The sequence below is a fragment of the Protomyctophum parallelum genome (assembly GCF_964188405.1).
Source record: "Protomyctophum parallelum genome assembly, chromosome: 6".
Taxonomy (NCBI): Eukaryota; Metazoa; Chordata; class Actinopteri; order Myctophiformes; family Myctophidae; genus Protomyctophum; species Protomyctophum parallelum.
The window spans coordinates 20,179,785-20,204,572 of record NC_139701.1 but is presented as its reverse complement, the minus strand read 5'-3'; the positions used below and the strand labels follow the sequence as shown (position 1 = coordinate 20,204,572).

The following is a 24,788-nucleotide window of genomic DNA, read 5'->3' as shown; positions in this document are numbered from 1 at the left end:
AATACAAATATGCTTGTAAATACATAATATGTACATTCATTTAAAAAATACCAATTTCATTCAGAGATCTCAGATTTGGCTATCCTTTTCGGTCACTACACAGACTTGGAATCTCTGGAATTATTAGTTCAAGAACTAATACATTGTCATAGGATAATACTGAGTTTCACAGAATACTATTATTCCTGCCACTGCCACTATACTATACTATTTGACAATGTTGATCTATTTGGCCATGGACCCCCCATCTCAAAGTATTTAGTTTTTTTGGAGTGTGGAAATATAGTGGCCTCTATCATCAAAGTTGCCCATCCCTGTTTTAGAGTATCACATGTATATACAGTACTTATCTCTCAACTCTTACATGATACTTATGAAATGCTACTATATCTGAATTCCCACACAGGGATCAATAAGGTTAATCTTATCTTTAGTAATAAAACATTTACTAATTTAGTGACCATCTCATTTGTCCTGCACAGTAATGTCGACCACGCCATGAACTTGAGTGAGCTGTTTGCAGTCCAGTGAAGCAAGCAGCTTCCTGGGTCCCGACAGGGATGGGACCAAGTGTTCCGTCCAAGTCTTGGAGGCACTACTTCCAATATTTCTGTGGGAAAGAAAATGACAGCGATGTCAGACTGAGGGCACGCGACAGGAAGAGGTAAAAGCAACGTGAATTAATCACTTAAGCAATATTTTCATAGTGAATATAATATCTAGGGATGTGCCGATGAGACATTTTGGCCGATATTGATATCCGATATAATTAATTGCTGTTATGGCCGATAACCGATATTACCGATGTCGATATGATCTGATTCTGTATTGAAAAATTATAATAATTGTGTCCATTCTGAAAAATAAATGTAACAGGGTATCTGCACTGCAGGCTATAGGCAAGTCAGTTTTAACTTAAATACCTTTATATTTAATATTGTGAGCCTGTAGATCAGGCTGTTACTTTGGGCTTGTTTATCTGTAAAGACAGTCCGATTAATTAATCGTCTGATTGATTAATCGAACCGATGCCGATTAATCTAAAAACAAATAAAACCGGCCGATACTGATGTGTTTGCTGATTAATCTCCCATCACTAATAATATCTATCTACATGCTCGCATGCGAAACGATGCGTTGTGCGATAGTAGACCGGATTTCTTTTTAAAGCTTTTCATCATGGATTTTTAAAACATATATATTTTAATTCATTTATTATATATATATATATATATATATATATATTTTTATATTTTGAAACTATTTTTAAATTATAATGAAGACAAATGTAGGAAACATGAAAAACATAAGGGATATTTATTAGTGACCCATAAAAATGGTTCTGCAACCCAAAAATTGGAAACACTGAGGTCATGTGTTTCCTTACCCGACAGGAATCTTCCGGACTGTCAGCAGACCGGGGCCCTCCAGACGAAGCACCACATCTTTCAGCTCCCGTGGCAGCGGGTTGGTAAAGGAAATCTCTGCCGCCATCTTGTTCCCTACCACGGCCTCTCCAATTGGCTGCATTGGAGGACAAAAATAATGATCATGTCAGACCATTTCGGAACCTGAACGAGATTTGACTGTTTAAGTCTGACACTGACGTACAAGGAAAATAGACAATCTGCAACAAGACACGTGTTGGGTTGTGAGCTTGTACAGTACATCAGCTAACTCTTGTCGTGACAAATCATGACAATAAACACAATGTTTTGGGCCAAACAAATAATTAGAAAGTAGAAAAACACTTTTGTTGTTGTTTTTCTTCTATGTAATTATTTGTTTTGTCAAAAATATTGTGTGTGTTACTGTGTTGTCATGATTTGTCACGACTCGAGTTGGCTTCGTACAACGCTTAAAAGTTCTTTAAATAAATACTTTTTGAAATGTCTCTGGGAAAAATGCATTTTGATTCATTTCCTGGGCCAGGCGTCGTCATGAAAGGGGGCAGGACTGCGACGCTCTATAGGGAAAGAATAACAGTTCAATTGAAAAACGTCACAATAAGCTTAAAGTTCTGTTCTGTCAAGCGATATGGCCATACAGACAATAAGATAGATATAGATAGATAGATAGATAGATAGATAGATAGATAGATGTACCGTCACCCTGATGGTAAAAGATGGTATTGGCTGTGTAACGGGTGTATTGTCCCTAGTAATAGCTTTCCCCTTTCTGAGTACCCGGGTCTCATACATTGAGGTCATACTCTCAAATCATCGTACCCCAGCTATTTGGGAGGTGGAGTTGCACCACTCAGTTCACACGGGTGTGATTTTTTGATATTCAGCTGAAGGAAGTTAGTCCTGCACCAACCGGCAAACTCATCCACTGTTCTTCGATAGCTTATCTCATCATCCTCAATCAGACCAACAATAGCTGTGTCGTCTGCGAATTTAACAATACTGGTGAAATCACGCTCCCTTGCGGAGCCCCCAATTTGGTCGTAATGAGGAGAGATATTGCTTTATTCACCTTGACATGTTGTACCCGCTCAATCAGGAATGACTCAACCCACCTGATGATATTGGTGTTAACACCCATATCAAACAGTTTCCTCATCGTGTTGAACGCAGAGGAGAAATCTACAAAGAGTACCCGAGCATATCGTTTCTTTTGAGGTTTATCTAGATCAGTGGTCCTCAACAGGCGGGATGGGGGAGTGACCCCCCATCTCTCTCCTCATTTCCTGTCAGCCTACTGTCTGTCCCTCCATAAAAAATATAAAAAAGGCGAAAGCCACAAGAAAACATTTAAAAGAAAAAGAATAAAGAGAAGAAGAAAAGTCACTGCAACTGCGAACTGTTGAATTCTCTGTTGTATTCGATCAATGCCGAGAAACGCAATTAACACTCTGAATGTGTGTATTATGGGCCGGCATGATGACAATGTCCATTCACACATTCAGTTGAATGAACTAAATTGGATTTTTGGAGGTGTGAATAATGAATATTTGTCAAAGTGAAAAAATATATTTTCATACTCTGCCACCCCAGTATTGGTTGGTTGGGATGGGACCCGGTTTGTATAGCTTGGTTTGACTGTACTAAACATCCCTTTCTATATGCAAATTGCAAGGGGTCCATTTCATTATTAAGGAGGTTATTTATTTAAGATAATGTTCTCCAAGCTTTTTATTAACAATGTTGTCAAGGCAACCGGCCGATAGTCGGATTATAGTGTGTATCTAGCCGCTAGATAGCTAGATTTTAGCGATACCTGGAACATGTGTCTCAGTACAGGGCTGAGCTGCTCCCTACATTCCTTAACCACATAACCCCTTATCCCATCAGGACCCGGTGCAATAATATGAGTTTGCCATCACTCTCAGGCAATCTTTTCATTGTGAAAATAATATGAGTTTGCCATCACTCTCTGGCAATCTTTTCATTGTGATGGTCTCTGGCTCTCGGCTCACCTTTATGATGAGGTCTGGGGTTCTGAGTCGGAAGCTGTACTGCGTAGCGACGACCTGCTGCGTTTCCTCCACCCTGCCTGACAGTGTCAGCATCAGAGCAGCCTGGTCCACCAGCTGATCCTGGTAGTGTTTGTACTCCAGAGACCAATCCAAAGACTTTACTGTAATGGTTAGATTCGAATAAACCTCAGAATACAACAAATTACAATGTCATGATGTCTTTCAGTTATACTGAGTGACAACTGACGACAGTAACTGACACTATAGGAGTATCTGCCTACCACACACACACACACACACACACACAGACAGCCCCCTACTATCATATGTAAAGTTTAAACACACCCCACATAAACGGGCTCCTGGCACTTTACATAACAAGATTGCGCACACCAGTGTTGTCAACTAAAGTACCGGTAATATATTACTTTCAGTAATATTATCACTTTTTCCAGTAACTAGTAACGTAACTAGCCACTTTCACATTTTCTTCCAAAAGTAACATGTTACTATTTTCACGAGCCTTGGTGGAACTGAGTGTTTATTTATAATGGTAGGGGGTCGAGTTCCTTTGCAGGCTGCTGATCCGCTCTAGATCTAGACTCTAGGGCGGATACGGAAACGATGCGCACTTGTCTGTACGTGTGAACATGGTTCCACAGCCATGTGGCCCATAGGTCACATGGATTGTTGCATTCAGGCACCTTGATACATGTACACCCCCTCGACATGACACTAGTATGTCACAGGGATTTACCCCTAAACCAACCATTGATGCTGAGTGACAAGCAGAGAGGCATTGGGTTCCATTTTAAATTAGTTTTTGGTATGTCTCGTCCGGGATTGAACCCCCTGATTTCCCAATCTCAGGGCCTACACTCAAACCACAAGACTGAGCTGGCACAAAAATGTACATACACAAATAGATGCTAATGTACACATGTAGCAGTTTCAATCACCTCCATGTGTGCTTTGATTAATACTTTTTATTACCTTATTAATTTTTTATAATTCATTATTTATTTGTGTTATTGCTGCTACAATATTGAGGAACCAAAACCATTAAATATACCTTATTGTATCCAGTACACAGTATCAAGTATCAATTTGCTGCTGTCCGGCAGAAACCTTATCTCTACATTTTTCTGTTTTTCTTTTGTAAATGAATTCCATACTTCAGGGGTTCCCAAACTGTGGTGCGTGCACCCCTTGGGGTCACGCCCTCTAGGGGTTGCGTGACATGAAAAGGGTAATTGTGGTTTCATGGTGTTATTTAACACAAATGGCCAAATCCGGTAAAACACTGTTGTAAGGAGATTCATAGAGCACCTGTGGGAGTATACAGCAGCTGCATGTCTCTCAGTGCAGTGACATTCTGTGATTATTTGCCATAATCATTAAAAAGTTTATAATGTTCGGCCAAATGGGGGGTGCGTCAGCTAGGTCAGGAGGTAACAGGGTGCATGGCCAAAAACGTTTGGGGACTGCTGCGGCCTACCTCATACTATAGTGTCACATAGTGAAGCTCATCCATTGGAAGACAGGTTCCTTTTCACATTTTCTGCACAGGAGGCATTTCTGGACAGGTTTCCAACTCGACAGTGGCAAAATTAGGCTTCTTCACTCACCCTCGTTGGGCATCAGCTCCACCTGTGTCCGGTCCGTTTTAACAGTGGCCTTGTGGACGCCTGTGTAGTACATGACTGCCACCTGGCTGTGGAGGTTGACATTGCGCGACTGTGAGCTGTCATTTCGCAGCACGATGGTCAGCTCGGCGTTGTCCCCCATGCGAGGGCCCTCGCCGTCCATGGTCACCTCTAGAAACACGTCCTCTGCTGTGGCCGCCAAATATGTCTCTGGCTTGGTGCCGTAGCGAGAAGCCGTTTCCACCGCAATGCGCTCCTCCTCTGTGCCTGGGGGAGGACAATATTATGAACAATAGGCAATATTATTAATTCCCTCACTTGAAGGTCTAAGTCAGGTCCCTCATGTTCAGCATTTCATCGCTGTTGGGCAGAAACCTTGTATCTCAATATTTCAGTTTTTGATTTATTTTTGGTAATGAATGCCCTACTTCATCATAATGATAATGCCACGCAAATGGAGTGAAAATAGTTGATCGTTATGAGTAGATCTCTATTTTTGAATGTTTTCACCTAACAAGTGGTTAAATCTGTCTTTGGGTTTTATAAATATTTAACCAATGAAAAGTATTAGCAAGAGCTTATGACTAAATAATAACTAGGCTAATTGGATTCATTGGAACACAGGTTTTTTCATTTCCTGAAAAGTAACGGTTTTGTGCATAAAAGGTTTCCGCTCAACAGCGATGATTTGTACCCATGGTTTATTTGTGTCGATACCTTCGGGGTGTTTGTAAAGATGCGTGATGTCATGGCGCTCGTCAGAACCCACAGCCTTGGTGCTCATCTTGTGACCAACAATGTTCTTCTCGCTGTAAATCTGAGTGAAGGTGTTGTCTGTCTGCCTTTGCCAGTAAATCTTATCACTGTTCACCTGCAAGTGAGGACAGAGAGGGGAATGACTCAACACACGTTCTGGATATGTGGATATGATGGCAATAATGTCTACAAATATACTTTGGATTAACCACTTAAGTCCTAATGTTATAGGCCTACCAATCTATTATAGCTCATCCACAAGTATGTGAGCTTGCAAATATTCTATTTTTGCTATCTGTTCATGCAGGGCTTAAGTCAAGTGGCTGTGAGCTTGTAGATCTGCTATTCTTCTTTTGAAAATGTTTGAAGATTAAAAAAAGAAAAAAGAAATGTAACATTCATTGACATTAACATTTTTAACACGCCCAAAAACAGGCATTATTATTATGGCCCAAAAGGAGGCCATAATAACTTGACAAATCAAGAAGATGGAAACGTGTGTCACACAAACCTCAGCAAAGACGAAGGGACAGTCGTGCTTGTAAAACACCTGGCCGTTGCGGATGGCAGTCAGAGAGGCGGGACCACAGCGGAAGGTCCCCTGGCTGGTCTCCTGAGGAGTAGCGTCCACAGCCTGCCAGCCCCCCATGCCATGAGGCAGGTCTCTGCGCTCCATCCAGCAGTCATTCCATACGTGAAAGTTCCTACAGGGAGGGAGAGTGGAGGAGGGCATACTTTATAAGCTAAAGCAGTGGTTTTCAACCAGTGGTCCTTGAGGGGGTTCCAGGGGGTCCCCGGCTAAATGATGGAGTTGGTAACCAAATGGACCCTTATTAGATCTTTAACTCTTGAAAGTGTAAAATGAAACCAAATTCATTTTACGCTCTCAAGAGTTACATTATTGTTAAGCATCGGCATTACTTCATTTTCAAGAAGTCTACACAATTAGAGAATGTAGAAGAATTGTTATTTTGATCAACGTTTGCCTGTTGTCTCTCCTAATAGGTATACTATACAACATCAATACAGCATGGAATTAAAAACTTGTAATATGTATTGCTGCTGTTGTACATCCCATGACGTCTTGTTTTTTCTTTTCTTTTTTCTTTTGTTTTTACTCAGTTTTTATTTTTACTGTTGATGTTTCTGTCCTATTGTATGTCTTGTTTGTCTTTTTTGTCTGTCTTGCATATTAAAAAATCCTAAAATAAAGAGTTAAAAAAAAAAAAATACAGCATGGAATTATGGACGAAATCCTACCCAACGACAACAAAATTTTCTTTAGTTTTGGGTCTGAGACGCAAAATGTCATTAATGGTGGTCTGTGGCTCAAATGCAGAATGGGCCTTGATAGGAAAAGGGTTGAAAACCACTGAGCTAAAGCACAATGCACATTATGAATAAAATAAATGCTGCTTTTACTATCCGTCTCCTCGCTCAGCGTTTGAGAGGAGAGCTGTGGACAGTTCGGACAGAAACCAGTGACATCATCGCTAGGCAGATTTGGTCATTTCAAACAAAATATTTGTTAATGCAAGAATAATGGCTTTAATTTCAGACTGATAGAGAGGAATAGAAAGGCTGTAGTTTCTATCGGCATATCCCCATCGAAGATGTCATTGGTGGGCAGGTTTCTGAACTGTCCAAAGGCCACCAATGAGACACAGCATGAGTAGATGAAAATGGTGCCATCTTATAAAGAGCATTATTGAGGACCAATTATATATTGTTGGTATAAGTATATAAGGTTGAAAGTGGGTACATGAAGGTAAAAGATCACACTCGTGTGAAGTGAGGGGTGCCTCACTTCTTTCAACAGCAGTACTCTGGCTGCTGTTTATTAAGCAATCATTGAAATATAAAAAGTCCATAGACTTGGCTTCCACATGAGTGGTTTTTTACGTCATCTGAAAGCCAGACGTTGGAGGGCTAGCGCCCCTCAAGAAATAATAATCTGAGTATACTTTTTACTCTGTTTAGGTTTCAGTCATCATAAACTATGACATCACCACCCACCATATAGAGTCTGCGTTGAGGTAATCTAAAGGATCCAGGTTCTCATCAAAGAACACGTCGAGGGTCAAGGAGGTGTCAGTGTCATGAGCTGAGCTGTAGTTGGTCACAGTGCGAGTGGGAATGCCTAAACACCGCATCACTGAAAAAGCACATGGGTTCATGAAATTTGAGAAAGAACATGAAACCACTTAAGACCTATAATGCTATATGATGTATGATGAATAGCAAAAACAGCAAATCTACAAGCTCTCAATGCGTCACATTGCAACACGCTGTGAGCTTTTAGATCTGATACATTTTCACAATTTTGTAAAGTTAGTTTAGAAAATGTTTATAAAGATGTTATATATGACCTGTCTGTTCAAAGCTAATTTTAATAATTTTAAAAAGCATTGAAAATCTGTGAACATACTGTAGGAATATTTTTCACCAAACAATTCTTTGAATACGGGACTTCTACTTGTAACAGAGTATATCTACATTGCATTATTGTTACATTTACTTAACAGCTTCCCTGTGTAACCCGCTATACACGCGTTTTATTCCATTGTCTTTCCCTGCACTATTTGTTTTATATGTTTAATTCAACGTTTTTGAATGACTTTAATGAAAAACCGGCTTTGTCGCGGACAACGTGACGAGGCCGACGCGTTATGATGACGTAACCGGAAATCAACCTATCCACTGGCTTGCAAGGGCTTCTGGGAAAATTAGTTCAATGCCAGTGAACAGGGTTTTACAGTTGGATCCATCCAGCATTACTGTTTATTGTTCTTCCACATCACGACGGTGGATTATTTTTCGGCTAGGCATGGGACTATTTTCAGGGGGATTTTCATGGATCAAAGGCGCAAATACTTTTTTATGGCGTATGCTCCAAAGTTATCGGCAGTACCGTGGCTTTTTATAATAGGCTATAACGCACGGAATGTGTTAAGTAAAACATGTACTTCTTCCATCAGTGTAAAATAAATGACTAGTAACCTGTTGTGGTAACACCAGCAAAGACCCAGCACTGTCCGTAACTGACGGGGTGACCTCCAGCTTTGTGGTAGGCCTTCAGGATCTCCACACTGCCGCTCCAAGCGGTGGGAGAGGTCCCATTCGAATAGTTCCCTGACCAGTTCCCCACCACGACACCAAAGTCATCAATGGAGTTGATCTGGATTCAGGAGGTGTAGTAGCATTCATTTATTTTTAAACTCAGAGTTGAAACATCAGCTATATTTCATCGTCACATGACCACAAATAGTGAAGACAGATACACGCATAATGAGGATGTTAATATAATTGAAATTAAACATTTGAAACACCGGCACAGGGGTGGAAAGTAGCGAAATGCTTCTTTAAATGTGTTCAAAGAAAAGTATTACAGAGCAGCCAATTATGTATGTTGTTATTTCACAACCAGAAGAACAACTTTTCTCTCATGAGTCAATCTTTGAGAAAGTGTTCTTATAAAATAATAAGTTAGTTCACTTTAGAGAGCATCAATGAAATGAAGAGATTGGTTGGTAGAATGTTTTCATATTGACAAAGTTACAGCCAGGCAGTTCTGGTCTAGTACTTGGACTGGAGTATACTTACCAATAAATCAAGTGTTCAAAAGTACAAAGTACAGGATATTCTAGTTCTCTTTCCACCCCTGCATGTGCACTAAACACCTGCATCATGTATCCTTTGCATGCACAGTAAATGAAAGGCTCACCATGGCGGAGACAACTCGCACCACATTAACAGGGTCGCCCCAGCCGGATGGAGGTGTTCCACTCTTCTTTAGGACGTACAGGCATGCTGGCAGCATTCCTTCATCAAACTGATGCCACAAACAGGGAACAAAGAAGTTTATTTATTTATACTATTAATCCCTCTGGGGATATTCAGTTCCAGGCCAGCTTCACCCAGCTGATGACTGCTCAGAATGTCATGATGAGCTAATTTTTTACAGTTTTTTTGAGCGAACAGGTGACCTTGATTAGCAGACAGCCTCTCCACCCACTAAGCTATAGCCTCCATCTATAAACGGGGCTTTTCACTTGCCTGGCCATAGTTCCACGTCCTCGCTCCAATCTGATGCTGTGTGCCGTAGTAGAGCCTGCCAACATCATTCAGAACATACTCCCCTCTCTCGTCCTCATCATCCATGAACACTGCGTCACCTGATAGTCAGAGAGGGAATAAGTTGGGATGGTCAATTAACCGAAAATACATTATATCCAAACCTATATTTAGAACCAATAACCCTGCTCATGTGGGTTAATTTATTTGATGTGGCTTACGAATATTATTTGTAAGCCAAAGTTTGAAATAATTGTGATATTGATTTCAAGTCATATCGCCCAGCCCCACAACAGAAATGATTGAATTCCCCCAGTGTAAGATTTGAAATCAAGCCCTCACTTGATGTAATTTGTTTGAGCTGAGGGTGGAGTGCGCTTTCTCCCTGTGTTTTCACGGAAGGGTCCATGACACACATTGTACAGTGAGAGAATGAAAGATGGTGACTAGCTGGAAAACTTTCCCCTTCCACTTTTTGTTCTTGTTTCCTTGTGGTTGTGACATTCATAGATAAACATGACCTGCCACCCAGACATACTGCAATCCAAGAACATGGTGTCGAACTTAAAACTACATTGTGTAATAAGCGGTCCCTTTCAGGAATTGCGATAACAAGTTGTTGTGCCAGACTGACAACATGCTTTAGAAAGGAACGCATGTTTGGCAGCAACACTATGGCTTAATAACCTTCATACAAATGGATATAATTCAGGCCTGTACAAAATATATTGTACAATGCAGCCTGCACTGCCCACATACTGTGTATAAAAAGACAAGAAGCACTGAGGGAAAAATAGGAAACGGACTGCTATGAAATATTCAACAATCAAGCCTGTAACATTTTAACCAGAAAATGTGATTGCATTTCTCCGCCGGTGTCTCGCACACCGTGGGTCCCCAAGTACCCACCCTTAAAGGAGAAATCCACACCAAAACATGTACCCTGAATCAGACTATAATCCTGTCCCAACATACATGTTGCCCTTCATTTGTTTCATATATGTCCCCTGTTCTCCATTTGCCAACCCCTCCCAAAGTAAAATGCAGCTAGAATGATAGAAAGCTACTTGTCTTCATTCTAATGTGGGTATTTTAGTATCTCCAAACTTTTTTCTTTTCTTTTTTTCACAAATAGTGTCCTGGACACAGTACTCCGAGCTGCCGTTCGTACAGAACCCTGGGCCGGGCCTTCATTTTCAGGCCTGTTGAGAACTCGCTGTGTTCTGTATGAACGGCAGCTCGAGGGTGACAAACAGTCATACCAGGACATTATTAATAGACGATTTGTGGTGACAATCAATTGTTTGATGTCAGAGATTTCCCATTTCATGTCTGTGACTGTGACCTCCAGTTTATTTCCCTTCTTGCTCAGCCCAGGGTGAGGTTACGGTTCAGTAATCCACACTGAGCCGCACCTCAAACGCTTTAGCTACAGTAATCCAGGGGTGTTTGCCTGTACATGTATTTTCTCATTTATTTTCTTTCTTTTTTTATTTAAAGTAGCCAATACATTTTTGACCCCCTTTTTCTCCCCAATTTAGTCATTATTCTATGAGTGGGTTTCCTGTTCATGTTTCCATTATAACAAAAAGGACCAAGGGATAATTCTGATCGCTATATTTGAACTAAATATTAAAGTTATGTTGTGGCACGGCACAGTTCAATTAATAAATAAGTAACTAAAATATATAATAAATGGTGCTCAGTAAAGCAATTACAGACAATTACCTTCACACCAGGGATTGAACAACATGTATATGTCATTGGTGGGGTCATGCTTGGAGGTGGCATCACCCTTCGGGCATTGTGTCACCACAGTGAGTTGGTAGAGGCCGATAATTGCCGCGGGTGTCGAGTTGACTGACAACTGGACTTTGTTGCCGTCCTGTCGCACAATTTTAGCCTCCCAGCGGTCGTCCTCCAATCCGTCCACCAGTGGAATGATGACGTGCGTTCCCCTTGCCACTGTAGGCATGGGTCCTGTACAGAGACACAAGTCATAGCAGATGTAACGACAGAGAGAATTGGGACCCAGGGAAATCTTTATTCATGAACATGAGGAACTGAGCCTGTGCCAGCAATTACCCATGTTGATAATCAGTACACTAAATGGGGAGAAGGAGCATCTTTGAATTCCTCTCGCCATGGGAGTACTGTAATATAGTAGGCTTGGTAAATTGTAACAGTGAATAAATAAAGAGGGAATAAATATGATCGCTGTTGGGTAGAAACCTTGTGGGACCTATCATGGGCGAAGCCTTACCCGCTACCCGTGAATTACGTACAAGGCAGCTGGCGCTGTCCCTAAATGTATCTTATGGCTGTAATGCTAGATAGAGTAAAGCAAGTACATTTTATTTATATAGCACAGATGTGTAGTGTCCAATGGACGGGAACGCCCTTGCGCAATGCTAAATCGTTATAAATATTTAGAAATAAACTAAACTAAACAGAAACTCTCCAAATAGTAGGTTTAGCTACTTCGGTCCGACTTCGACTGTATGTCTAAAACCATTACTTTTCAGGAAATGAAAGAAAAAAGGGAGGCATAGACATACCATTGGTTAGACATAGCATTGGTCCGACTGGATTAAGGTTGGTGAGGGGTGCGTTAAAACGACCGGATTACGGTTGGTGAGGGGTGCGTTAAAACAACCAGATTAAGGTTGGTGAGGGGTGCGTTAAAACGACCGGATTACGGTTGGTGAGGGGTGCGTTAAAACAACCAGATTAAGGTTGGTGAAGGGTGCGTTAAAACAACCAGATTAAGGTTGGTGAGGGGTGCGTTAAAACGACCGGATACGGTTGGTGATGGTGAGGGGTGCGTTAAAACTACCAGATTAAGGTTGGTGAGGGGTGTGTTAAAACGACCGGATACGGGTGGTGATGGTGAGGGGTGCGTTAAAACTACCAGATTAAGGTTGGTGAGGGGTGCGTTAAAACAACCAGATTAAGGTTGGTGAGGGGTGCGTTAACGGTTGGGAGAGGGTTATGGTTAGGTTTAGGTGTGCTGCCCCGTGGGAGGTTAGGGTTAGGGTGAGGGTTTGAGATATCAGACCAATGGTAAACACCTGTTCAAATGAATCCAATGTAGTTATTATTTAGTCCCAAGGTTCAATATTTCTAAAAACCCACTGACACAATGATCATCTCTGAGAACGTTCATCGTAAACGTTTTATAAGGTTACATTACCATATTGGCAAATCATGGTCTGAATGAATGGCAGTTTGGCACAATGCTCACTGAGTATCATTTCAACGCTGAATCCCTTGTATACTGTGCCAGACCTGCATTCCATAATTCATTATAGGGTGTGTGTGTGGGAACACGTGAAAATGTAATTTAGGAAAATTGGAACTCTTTCAAGCAAGCAAGCAAACACACACACACACACACACACAGTCACACACACACACACACACACACACAGTCACACACACACACACACACACACACACACACACACACACACACACACACACACACACACACACACACACACACACACACACACACACACACACACACACACACACACACACACTTATATCTCAACGTAATATACCTATATAAATGAAAATATTTAAATGGAACACACATAACGTGTTGTGCAGTCTTGTGTACGGCATCTGAGGATCTTTCCTGCATGCAGCTACTATAAATAAAAGCAGCTTCGGGTCTGATTTAATGTGCACCTATAATTATAGCAAAATGTCAGCACTCAGCACAGACACTCAGGCACTTGTACACACCATGGGTGTGAAAACTGGCATCAATAAAAAAAGACTTAACTGGTCAGAACATGTTGGCGTTTTTATAGAATAATTAATAAAACTTGTTTTAACTTCACTTCCTCTCCTCCACATTTTTTGAGTGCTCTCCCCTTCCCTAAGTTTATATTCCCGCTGATCCTAGAAGCCATTTTTATCTCCCGTGAACACCGGGTTGGCCTCTGTGTTTTTTCTCAAAACATATTGACACTATAGACACAATCTAGAATAAACAAACACTCAATTACACGAGTAGCATGCAAGAACATATCCTCTCTGTCGGGTAACGGATCTACAAAAGTAGCAGATCTACAAGCTCAAAACGCATTTCAAGCTTGTCGGCGGCGTAGGTTTGCTACTTTTGTGTGAGTAGTATAATAAATTAGGGCATTCATTTCCCCCCCAAAAAAGAAAAAGTAAGATAAAAAAACAACTCTTAACATTGAGGATTTTACAATGAAGTAATGCCAGCCATAAATTATACAAACAAGCCGGTTTCAGATCACTCCTGGGTATCTGTTTTTCTCACATAACCCACTTCCTATAATCCCCCTGGTCTCATGACTCCTGTTATCATGTGCATCACATGCATGGATGCTTCACATGGTCTCCTGCCTTTCTGTCTGTGTCCACAATGAACATCTTTATGTCGCCATATTTATTATTAGTTTTTATTTATATATTTACACTGGTTACACTAAACATTCGGAATATACTAATATTGGACAATGCTTTTGTCAGTTATCTTCCAAAGGCCTGAGGTAGCTCACAGTACTGTAGTTATAGGGCTGGCCCTGGCTTGCCTGGGACTACAGTAGCCCTTAGCTATGCTGCTATAGAGCGTCACAGTCCCGCCCCCTTTCACAACGACGAGAGCCCAGGAAATAATTCCCCATTCATTTTCCCCATCTCAAAAAGTATTTATTTAAAGACATTTATGCCACGGACAAAGCCAACTCTTGTTGTGTCAAAACATGACAATAAACAATGTTTTGGGCTGATCAAATAATTAGTAAGAAGAAAAACAAAACAAAAAGTGTTGTACCCTGGCTTTTTTTCTTCTTACTAATTATTTTATCTGTCCAAAACATTGTGTTTATTGTCATGATTGGCTTTGTCCGTGCTGTAAACGTCTTTAAATACAGTAAATACTTTTTGAAAAGTCTATGGGAAAAATGAACGGGACGCTCTATAGACGAATTCAGAAACGAGTCTCATGGTCGCAGCTTACGTATTTCCTGTAGGTGGAGCCGACATAGCTGCGGGGTAAACCCGCACCTCTTCTACTACAGTGAACTGTAGAGTGACTGATGTTAGTCTGCCTCAAACGTTACTCTTTTACCTGCTTTTTACTAAGTTAACTAAGCTGCTGTACTTTATACCTCATACTTTAAATGCTTAGTATGAGGTATAAAGTACAGCAGAGTCCAGAGTTCCGCCGTGAACGGCCTTCATCAGGTGATCACCTGATGAAGGCCGTTCACGGCCGAAACGTTGTGTATTAATTATGGTGTTTTGAATAAAAAGCAAACACCTTGGAGCAAATCTGTGTGCGGACTCTCCTCTCTTCATTGTACTTACCTTAGTCCAGCACCAGACAAGAACTGGATGTGCGCTAGCCACCTACCTTTTATACTAGTATAAAGTACAGCAGCCTTGTGTTCATAAAACAGAGGAAATACGTAAGCTGCGACCATGAGACTCGTTTCTGAATTCGTCTAGACTTGCCATGGCTCACCAACTCCACTCTCCTCCTCCTCTATTCTCCTCTCTGTATGCATTCAAGACCCATCAATGCATGTTACATACGCTGTATGTAACATGCATTGATGGGTCTTGATGGGTCTTGAACTTAGGCTATGAAAAGTGTTCCCTGGGACAAAAAAGGTTGGGAAACACTGGCATGATACGGTACGTGACCTTTTGTGCTTTCTCATTACTGAGCTCAGCTGTGGATTGACGGTTACAATGAAATATGTGTGTCTTGAGACTGACCTGTTTTGAGTTCAAGGTGAAGTTTGTCATTTTCTGCACTAAAAGGTCGCGAGAGTTCAAGCCACATCTGGAAGGTCTGCCCGCGACGGATGATGAGGTTGTTACCATGGTAACGATCTGTGCGATGCTCTGTGCGGTTCTGCCCCGCCTGGGCCTTCATCAGGTCTATGGACCGCACCTGCAGCAAGACGTCTTCTGTGGAGAGAGACATGTGTAGGACGTGATAGGGCAAAATATATCAAAACTGACATTTAGAACCAATATAGAGTTTTTTCCTTGTACAGTACTTCAATGAATCAGTACGGCAAACAAAATTTGAATACACGTTTGATACACCACGTAAGCCATTAGACTTCGTTGTACAATGGTGGTGGCGTACAAAAATATCAAAAGTAGCCAATCTTTAAAGGGATTGTGACATTAAAAAAAAGGTTTTGGAATTGTTCTTATTTTTTTTAGGTTTTCTAATCTCAATTGCACCCAAAAAACATGAACTTTTAACATTCAGTAGATTTTCTGTGATCTGGGGTTTTCTGGCTCAAACAGGTGCTCTGATTTGTAAGATCCTGCAAATCCCATATAAATTATGTCAATGGGATTTGCCAGCAGATGTCACTGTTTTCACTGTGTTGCCTGTTTTCATTGTAGCTCAAAAGGCTTCCAAACCCCAAAGAAAACTTCAGACCACAGAAAATCCACTGAATGTTCAAAGTTCAGGTTTTTTGGGTGTAATTGAGGTCATAAAACCTAAAATAAAAAATAAAAATAAATGAAAATGAATGTCATAAAACCTTTAATCTCACAACCAGATGCGACGCCTTGTGAGCGTGTAGATGTACCATTTTCACTATTTTATTTTAGTAATTGTTTATTAATTGTAATTCGAGGGAAAAGTAAATAATGAAAACCGAAATAGTGAATTAATTAGGGTTGGTGGTCATATTGACCACCAGCCCTAATACGTGAGGGAAGGATGTCTTCCATAACTTAGTCTTTCACTTTACGTTGGGAAGAACATTGCCATAATTTGCCCCAAAAAACATACCACTGAGTCCATCAATACCATCGATTGGGGGTTTCTTGTCTGGGTCTTCAACACCCGTCACCTCGGTGTCTGTGATGTCATCGTCGTCGTCTAGTTTGGGACGGCACCAGGGGCAGACATAATACATGCACCTGCGACACAGCCCTTCCTTAACGGCGTCCTCCTCTGGTTCTTCCTTTCCCTCCGCTAGGTCCTCCTCCATCCATCCTGGACCAGAGACTTCTGGAAACCTGCCGATCCCCGCCGATCTGCGTCTGACTGACACAGATTCTATAGGCATTCTGAGAGAGAGAGAGAGAGAGAGAGAGAGAGAGAGAGAGAGAGAGAGAATTAAAATGGTTTGACATATGGCTATAGGAAATTACCCCAAAATATATCAAAACCTATTTAAACCTATTTAAAACCAATAACCAAATAATGTAATGTTGCTCAATTTAATAATCAAGAAGCAGGTTTGTTTTATATAAATATCAACGACATATATCAAAACATTAGGCTATGTTTACTTTGTAATAATTGACTAAATCAATTGGTCTGATTAACAATTGAAGCCATGTCGTTGTACAATGGTGACATACAAAAACACCAATCTTCAAACTCACATCTTGTCACATTGTGAAGTGTTTGTAGATCTGATATTTTCACTAATTAAAACAAATATTCAAAAGTATAAATTACAAAAGTGTATTTTCTTTTTAATATCAATGTATTATTGTATTGAAATTAAAGTATTCCAGTACTTTAACTAAACTACAAATTTGACAGAGTATCTTTGACTCAAGTACTGGGGTTGAATACTTTCACCACAAAATGAATAGTGTCTTCTTATGATTTTATTGCTGTTTACAGAGGTTTTCCATGTAGTTAGCTTTGGATGTCCACCACTGTTCATCTTATTATGTCAGTAACCCTGCTGCGCTGCAGTAATCCTCTTTGTGGAGTTCCTCATATTAACAGCTATCGCTCTGGTCCCCCTGAATGCCTTTCCCACACTCTCTGTCTCTGCATTCCTAGTCCTGCAGCAACTGTCACACATGGTGACTAAACGGCATCCGATGAAGCAATACCAGAATGCTCAGAATGCTCAAAAGAAGTCCAGGGTTGAAATGCAATCAGAGAAGTCACACACAGACACACAATAGAAAGCACTGACAGCAGACTGCAGAGGAAAGTAGAATAGGGAGTGTCACTCTAATCACAATCATCTAAGTTCTAAGTGGCACCTGAAAAACACTCAAAGACGTTGTATTGGTCGCGTGCTCATACAAGTATGCACAGTGATGTGTTAGTGTGGCAGATTATATTATTATACATTATTCTGCACTGTTTTATTGTAACAAATGTGCTTTTATATTGTGTTTATTTTGTCTTCAATAGGTGAATAGGCATTACCTACTAATCTATAGGGTCTACTGTCTATAGGGTGTTTCCTATGTCCTGTCCGTCAGGTGATAGGTGTCTCCTATCAGGGGACCAGTCAGTTCAGATGGACAGTGCGGGAAACATATCCCTCGCCTTAAGGTTACTATGATGTAAGACATAGCTAGCTGGATCAAAAAAGAGAAAAGAAAGTACTCCCAGTCCCCAGCTAATACATCGCTGCCAAAAATATAAGGAGGGTCGAGGAAGAAGTTTGCATGGAATGGTAGACTAATGTGCTCTGCATGTTAGCAATCATGCATAAACACACGCACACGCGTTATGGTTGGGGAAACCCACTTCATCCTCACACTGCAAAATTCTGATTGAATGAATGAATGAATGAATGAATGAATGCATGCATGCATGAATTAATTAATAATTAATTTGTGTTTTCTCTCTCTCTCTCTCTCTCTCTCTCTCTCGATTGATGACATATTCAAATGATACACCTACTACAACAGGCCAAGCCGCGTCTCTCTCTCTCACACACACACACACACACACACACACACACACACACACACACACACACACACACACACACACACACACACACACACACACACACACACACACACAAACATGATTATATGTCTCCTAAACATTTTGCCAAACATCACACACACTCCTATCCTCCTGGTGGAGACCTGTGCCCAGAAAGGCACTTTTTCTAGTACATACTGCAGTATGCACTGCAACGCTGAGCGGCATTTATAATAATAATGAATTGCATTTTTATAGCACTTTTCTATATGCATTGTGTGCATGTGTCTACTCAAAGCTCTTTACAATGGTCCATTCATCCATACATTGGGAGGTGAAGTGGCAAACAGTCAATGCCAGCATCCTTTCCACTTCCCACATACACACCAATGGTGGCAACCACTGGAGGCAATGTAGGGTTCAGTGTCTTGCCCAAGGACACTTCGACATGTGGACAGGAGGAGCCGGGCTTCGAACCGCCAACCCAGGGATCGTTGGACGACCTGCTCTGCCTCCTGAGCCACTGCCGCCCCATATTTTTCATATTGAATTATTCACTCAGACTTGTTTCATTATTAAATTATTTAGTTCTATTCTAATCTATTCTATTATTGCATTATTCTATTTAGCAGCATATAATAAGATATGTCCGGCACTGGGTGCGTGATGATCACACCAGCCTTGGAAAAGGTTGCCCACTCCACGAGGTGCTCAACAGCAATAAAAAACAGCAAAACATTAAAATTATTAGAAACAACACAAATACATGCTGTGTATGCTGGAAAACAAAACCGGTGCAGACACATAAATTCAATGACATTCACCAAATGCTTGTTGGAACAGTCTAGTTTTAAAGTGGTTCCGTCAGGACAATTGGATCTGCTTTTTATGTACACTGATAAAGCACATCAGTCCCGACCACAGGGACTTAAACAGCAGATCCAAAACAACAGGTGGTATAGCTGGGGTGGTGGAGGGTGAGCAGCAGTGTCTTAGCAAGAAAGCAGTGGTGTGTGCAGCAGCAGCAGAATGACAGCAGCAAAAAGCAAGCAGGAATGAGCAGTGCAAAATACCAGATTGATTGGATATTGAGTGGATGTAGAAGTGGAGTTGAGGCAGCCCAATGGACGGCCGCCAGCAACTGCACTGATTTTCCTGACAGAACTTGCAGATTAAATAATGTGGTCTGAGAATGAAATGAGTGTGTGAATGGATGAATGGATGTGGACGTGGAGTTGAGGCTACCCAATGGACCTGGACTGCTGCCAGCAACTGCACTGATTTTCCTGACAGAACTTGCTCTGCGCATGTTTTAGCTCATTTCTTTAAAATGTACACAGACTCTGCAGCTCTCAAAGAGCCAAGGAAGGGCATTCCAGAGTCTGTGAGCTAAACACCTGCAGTTTCCGAGGCTAGGGAGCTACAGACTGAAAGGCTCTGTCACCTTTGGTGATTAACCTGATCTGAGGAATGACCCATTAGACACTGTTCAGGTGGCCTTAAGGTCATGCTGGACAGATCAGCTAGCGCCACTTTTGCCCCTACTGTTACTCTAAACATAGTCACATAACATAGGTTAGGACGGACATTGCTGTTCCTTGGAGTGGTTGCACCACTCAAAAAACAGTCCTATCCTGGTGGAGACCTGTGCCTCGAGGGGCTGACTTTCTAGTTTAACTCTGAGAGTGTTTGGTGCTGGACCAATCAGCACCAAATGTCTTGTGCAAAACACTAGTAAACCACAGAGAAGTATACCTCCACTTTGGTTCGTTTCCCAACAGTATGTTTTGGTATAGTAGTATAGTAGTAGGGAATATTTATTTGTTAAAATAAGTGATACGTTGCTAATTTGCTATACATTCTGACTCATTATGTGTCTGTATGCGAGTCTCCTCCACTTTAGGATAAAGAAGTGCATTTGGAAGTGACCGCACAAACAAAAAATTAATGAGCATACAACATTGTAACTGGAGCAAGTACAATTTAAGATGATAACTTGGTACGTTTTTTTTCTTTTCTTTTCTTTTTTTTAATATAATGGATGTAATTGAAACCTAGTCATATATCTGATCCATAGCAATAAATAGGCCTATATGGAAATTGAAATAGATAATTTAATCTACAGTAGGCTTCATCAGCCTACATTTTGTGTAATAGAGCAAATCTATTCTAGTTTGACATTTAAAGCATATATAGCCTCTAACTCATACAACTCAACTAAGGTTTTTTATTAGGTTTTTTTTTTAAGTTGTGGGTTAGTCACCCTGTGGAATCTGACACAGAAATAATCAGTCATTCATAATCATCATAATTAACAATCCTGCCATGTGCAAAAAGCAGAGTAGGCTAGTAGCCACAAACCAAATAAACAATAAAATCAAGACTCACTTGTTTCAGAAGTTGACACTCCTGTTTTACTCCGACCGCATATGTGAGTTAGTTTACAGAATGTAATGTTGTACTCTCTCTCTCGGGGCTTTCAACTTTCCAGTGAGGACATGACACACCTCTCATTCACTCACTCACCCACTCTCTCTCTCTCTCTCTCTCTCTCTCACACACACACACACACACACACACACACACACACGCACACGCACACGCACACACACACACACTGTTACACACACACACACACACACACACACACACACACACACACACACACACACACACACGCGCGCGCACACACACACACACACACACACACACACACACACACACACACACACACACACACACACACACACACTCTCTCTCTCTCTCTCTCTCTCTGCACCAGTGCCTGATTTACACTTCGTTGCACGATGGTATCGCCGAAAATAGCAGCTCAAAGAAGTTCCACAGGGGGAATAGGGGGGGGGGGGGGGGAGGGCGAATGGAGGGGGACGCGACCCACAATCCACTTCCCTTCTTTAAAGGTACAGGGGTTCCTTCTGTTGTTTACATCATCACTCCATCTCTGCACCATGAAGCTGTGTGCAGCCCTGGCATTTCTGTTTATGACCACACCTGCAGGTAAGAACATATATAATCATTAAAGGTTACAAATGGTTGATGTTGTTGTTTTTCTCTTTTGTTCATTTGAGGGGGCAGTAGGCATAATGCACAGTACAACATGTGTACAGTGCAGTACAGGAGTCAGCAAGAATGTTAGTAGTCCCTGGCATAACAATAATAAAATAAAATACCACAGAACATAAACCAGTCCAATACAAAACTAGTAGTTCATGGTGTCTTATTGTCTTATTTCTGTCTACAGAGGTTTTCCATGCTAGCCTGGGATGATGAATATAGCATCCATGCAATGATGAGGCATTTTCTCACTCATCTTGTGTATAACAGTAACCTGTCTCTCTATAGTTCATGGACTAAGGTGCTTCACATGTACAGCAACTGAAGCCCATTCGTGCACAGACACCAAATCATGTCCTGTCATCTTCAACCGCTGTTTCTCCTTAAAAGTTGATGGTAAGATAACACACGACACTTAAAGTTTCATTTGTTGTTATCATACATCAAACAGGTATAGGCTATGTTTCTCTGTGTAATCAATTGTCTGGTAGCCCAGTGATTCTCAACCGTTTTCATGAAAAGGACCCACCGTTTGACATGAACGTTTCACCTCCTGTGGGGAGTCTGTTTTTGAGGGGCGCTAGCCCCTCCTATATACAGCTATAGAGATGTTTGTCTTAACACAAACATTAATGCCATTACAATGAATGGAGAATTTACGTCATCTGAGGATGAGCAAATCGTCTATTTTGTCATATTCCCATTGACAATGAATGGAGAATGTACGTCATATGGGTCTGAGCAAATCGACATGTTACGTCATGATGATGCACGATGATAAGAGTGAGCAAATTGGCTATTTTAGTCCTACACAAAGATTCCATTGACAATGAATGGAGAATTTACAGCATATGTGTTGTACGATGATAAGAGCGCCCTTCACTTCACACAGGTGTGATTTCTTTTAACTCTTGGATTCTGATTTACGCTTTCAAATCCCCAGAGTTTATTGAACGATGAAAGTGATACAGATTTGGATCCCTGGTGGTCCCCGGATATAGAGAAACAATGGCCTACTCTTAGTATTTTTCTTCTTCTCCTTCTTCTTATTATATAATTATTATTTATTTTTCGCAGGTTATGACATCATTACCAAGGGCTGTCAGAGCAGCATAGCGTGTGGAGGTGCCATGGAGTGCTGTGAGGGAGACTTGTGTAACAGCGCCACGCACAAGGGTCCTAACAACATTCTGCTGCTCTTGTCCACAATTATTCTCCGCCTCAATTTGAAGATCTGAAAAACATCCTTCATCTTTGCTGCTACTTTTTGCACTTTATGTCTAACCTCATTTAGTGTTGGGTAATGCGCATTACATAACATAATAATATTACCGAAACGCGTAATATAATACATTACTTAATATCAAAATCATGCTGCATTACTTTCTGCATTACTGTCTGTCTGTCTCGTTGCCCGTGGCTCTGTCTTGTGACATTATGTGACAACTGCAGAAGTTTAAAGAATTTCTTATTTTCTATAATTTGTCATCAAATTATTAATTGGCTTCCATGAATTTAAGAAATACATTTAACTCCTGTGTTAACTGTCCATTAGCTGAGTAGGATGGGGTATAGGTCTACGGCTACGCAATATATAATTTATAATAATTACCATATACTAAATATTTAATTGTTCAATTTGAGCATTTAATTTTTTAATATGTAATAGTAATGTATTACTCTTGCTCAGACAGTAATAGGCTTATGTAATACAATATATTACTTTAAAATTAGGGTAATAAGTAATAATAATATTCCAAATATAAAGCAATGCACCCAACATTGAACCATATACATGTACACACCTGCTGCTATGTGGACGTACCTTATGTCTAATCTCATATACAACCTAAAGCTTTTAATACTATGTGTATATAGTTATGTAGATGAATAGTTTTCTTTGACACGTCTCTTTTAATGTTTTTCTCTTTTCTCTCTGCCCCTACTTTCTTTCTTTCTGAAAATACAACAAAAATCACACCTGTGTGAACCGAGTGGTGCAACTCCCCTCTCTACCCCCCCCCTTCCTCTCTCTCTCTCTCTCTCTCTCATTATACCCAATGATTTACAATTACACCTATGACCTAAACCTGTGTACAGCAACCCTTTGTTCTCCCCTTGCACCAATTGCTGTCCATTTGTTTGAAAATATGTTTGTTAAACGGAAGATTCTTGTATTCCTGGTTCCTAAATGTAATACATAATAAACAGGAAGAATGATTAGACCTAATGGAGTAATAATTGGTCACCACCATTATTCACCACATTCAGTATTTAAATTCACCTTTCCACTTAACAATAGGTTGGAACCTATTTTATCATATTTCATGAAAAACAATAGAAAATTAAAAAAACTGATCTGGTTGTTTGATGAGCCTGAGGACTGGCATCAGTATGACATACACACTCAAATCTGGCAGAATTAACGATTCAAATGTAACTGCATAATGTACTGTATATCTTCTGTTGCAAAATGCATTTATCACCTTTAAAGCTGAGCCAAACAGAGAACGTCTCCTCCTCTGGGTTGCAGGGTGACACACCTTAAGTTGTCACCTACAAGTACAGTGTCCTTCAAGGACCAGTTGTTGGCTCCAGCCTGTTCACCTACATGCTCCACCTTAATGTCATCAGCTGGCATGGAATGTCATTATATGCTGATAATGACACACCTGAAAAACCGGACTAACATCATCCATCATCATACACGGCACCTGACCTGCCTTGAGGAGATAAGTGACTGGATGACACATCGTCCCACAACTAAACAGCTCCATAACTAAGGTCCTGTTGGTTGGCATCCTAGTCTCACAAGTTCCCATCTCATCATTTGTGACCAGAACATTCACCTCTCCACTTGGAGTTCGACCCTCATCTGAACTTTACATGAGACATCTCAAATAAATTCTTCACGTCAGTTTGCTATGGAACTAGACTGAACATACCTTGTCGTCAAAGTTACTCAGGGGTCAAAGGCTGAATGATCTACAGTCTTCACAATGCTTTGCGATGTGCCGGGTTATGAGCTTGTATGTAGAGCAACTATTTTCACAACTTTTCACAATTTCTTTGACATTTTGTTTATTAAATATATATTTTT

At 40.8% G+C, this 24,788-nt stretch overlaps 2 protein-coding genes across 2 annotated transcripts; one reads left to right on the top strand and one right to left on the bottom strand.

Annotated features, from left to right (window-relative positions):
* LOC310860459 (protein-glutamine gamma-glutamyltransferase K-like) lies at positions 1-21,126 on the bottom strand. Its single transcript, XM_083767387.1, has 14 exons — positions 21,002-21,126; positions 16,709-16,989; positions 15,664-15,858; positions 11,626-11,877; positions 9,880-9,998; positions 9,548-9,655; positions 8,824-9,001; positions 7,840-7,978; positions 6,335-6,527; positions 5,785-5,938; positions 5,050-5,334; positions 3,422-3,582; positions 1,388-1,524; positions 1-610 (listed from the first exon to the last, which is right to left on the bottom strand). The coding sequence occupies exons 2-14, from the start codon at positions 16,986-16,988 to the stop codon at positions 466-468; spliced, it is 2,346 nt and encodes a 781-aa protein (XP_083623513.1). The 5' UTR covers position 16,989; positions 21,002-21,126; the 3' UTR covers positions 1-465.
* Positions 21,127-21,573: 447 nt separating this feature from the next.
* Positions 21,574-22,954, top strand: LOC310860545 (uncharacterized protein). Its single transcript, XM_083767521.1, has 3 exons — positions 21,574-21,631; positions 21,977-22,084; positions 22,766-22,954. The coding sequence occupies exons 1-3, from the start codon at positions 21,583-21,585 to the stop codon at positions 22,924-22,926; spliced, it is 318 nt and encodes a 105-aa protein (XP_083623647.1). The 5' UTR covers positions 21,574-21,582; the 3' UTR covers positions 22,927-22,954.
* The last annotated feature ends 1,834 nt before the right edge of the window (positions 22,955-24,788 follow it).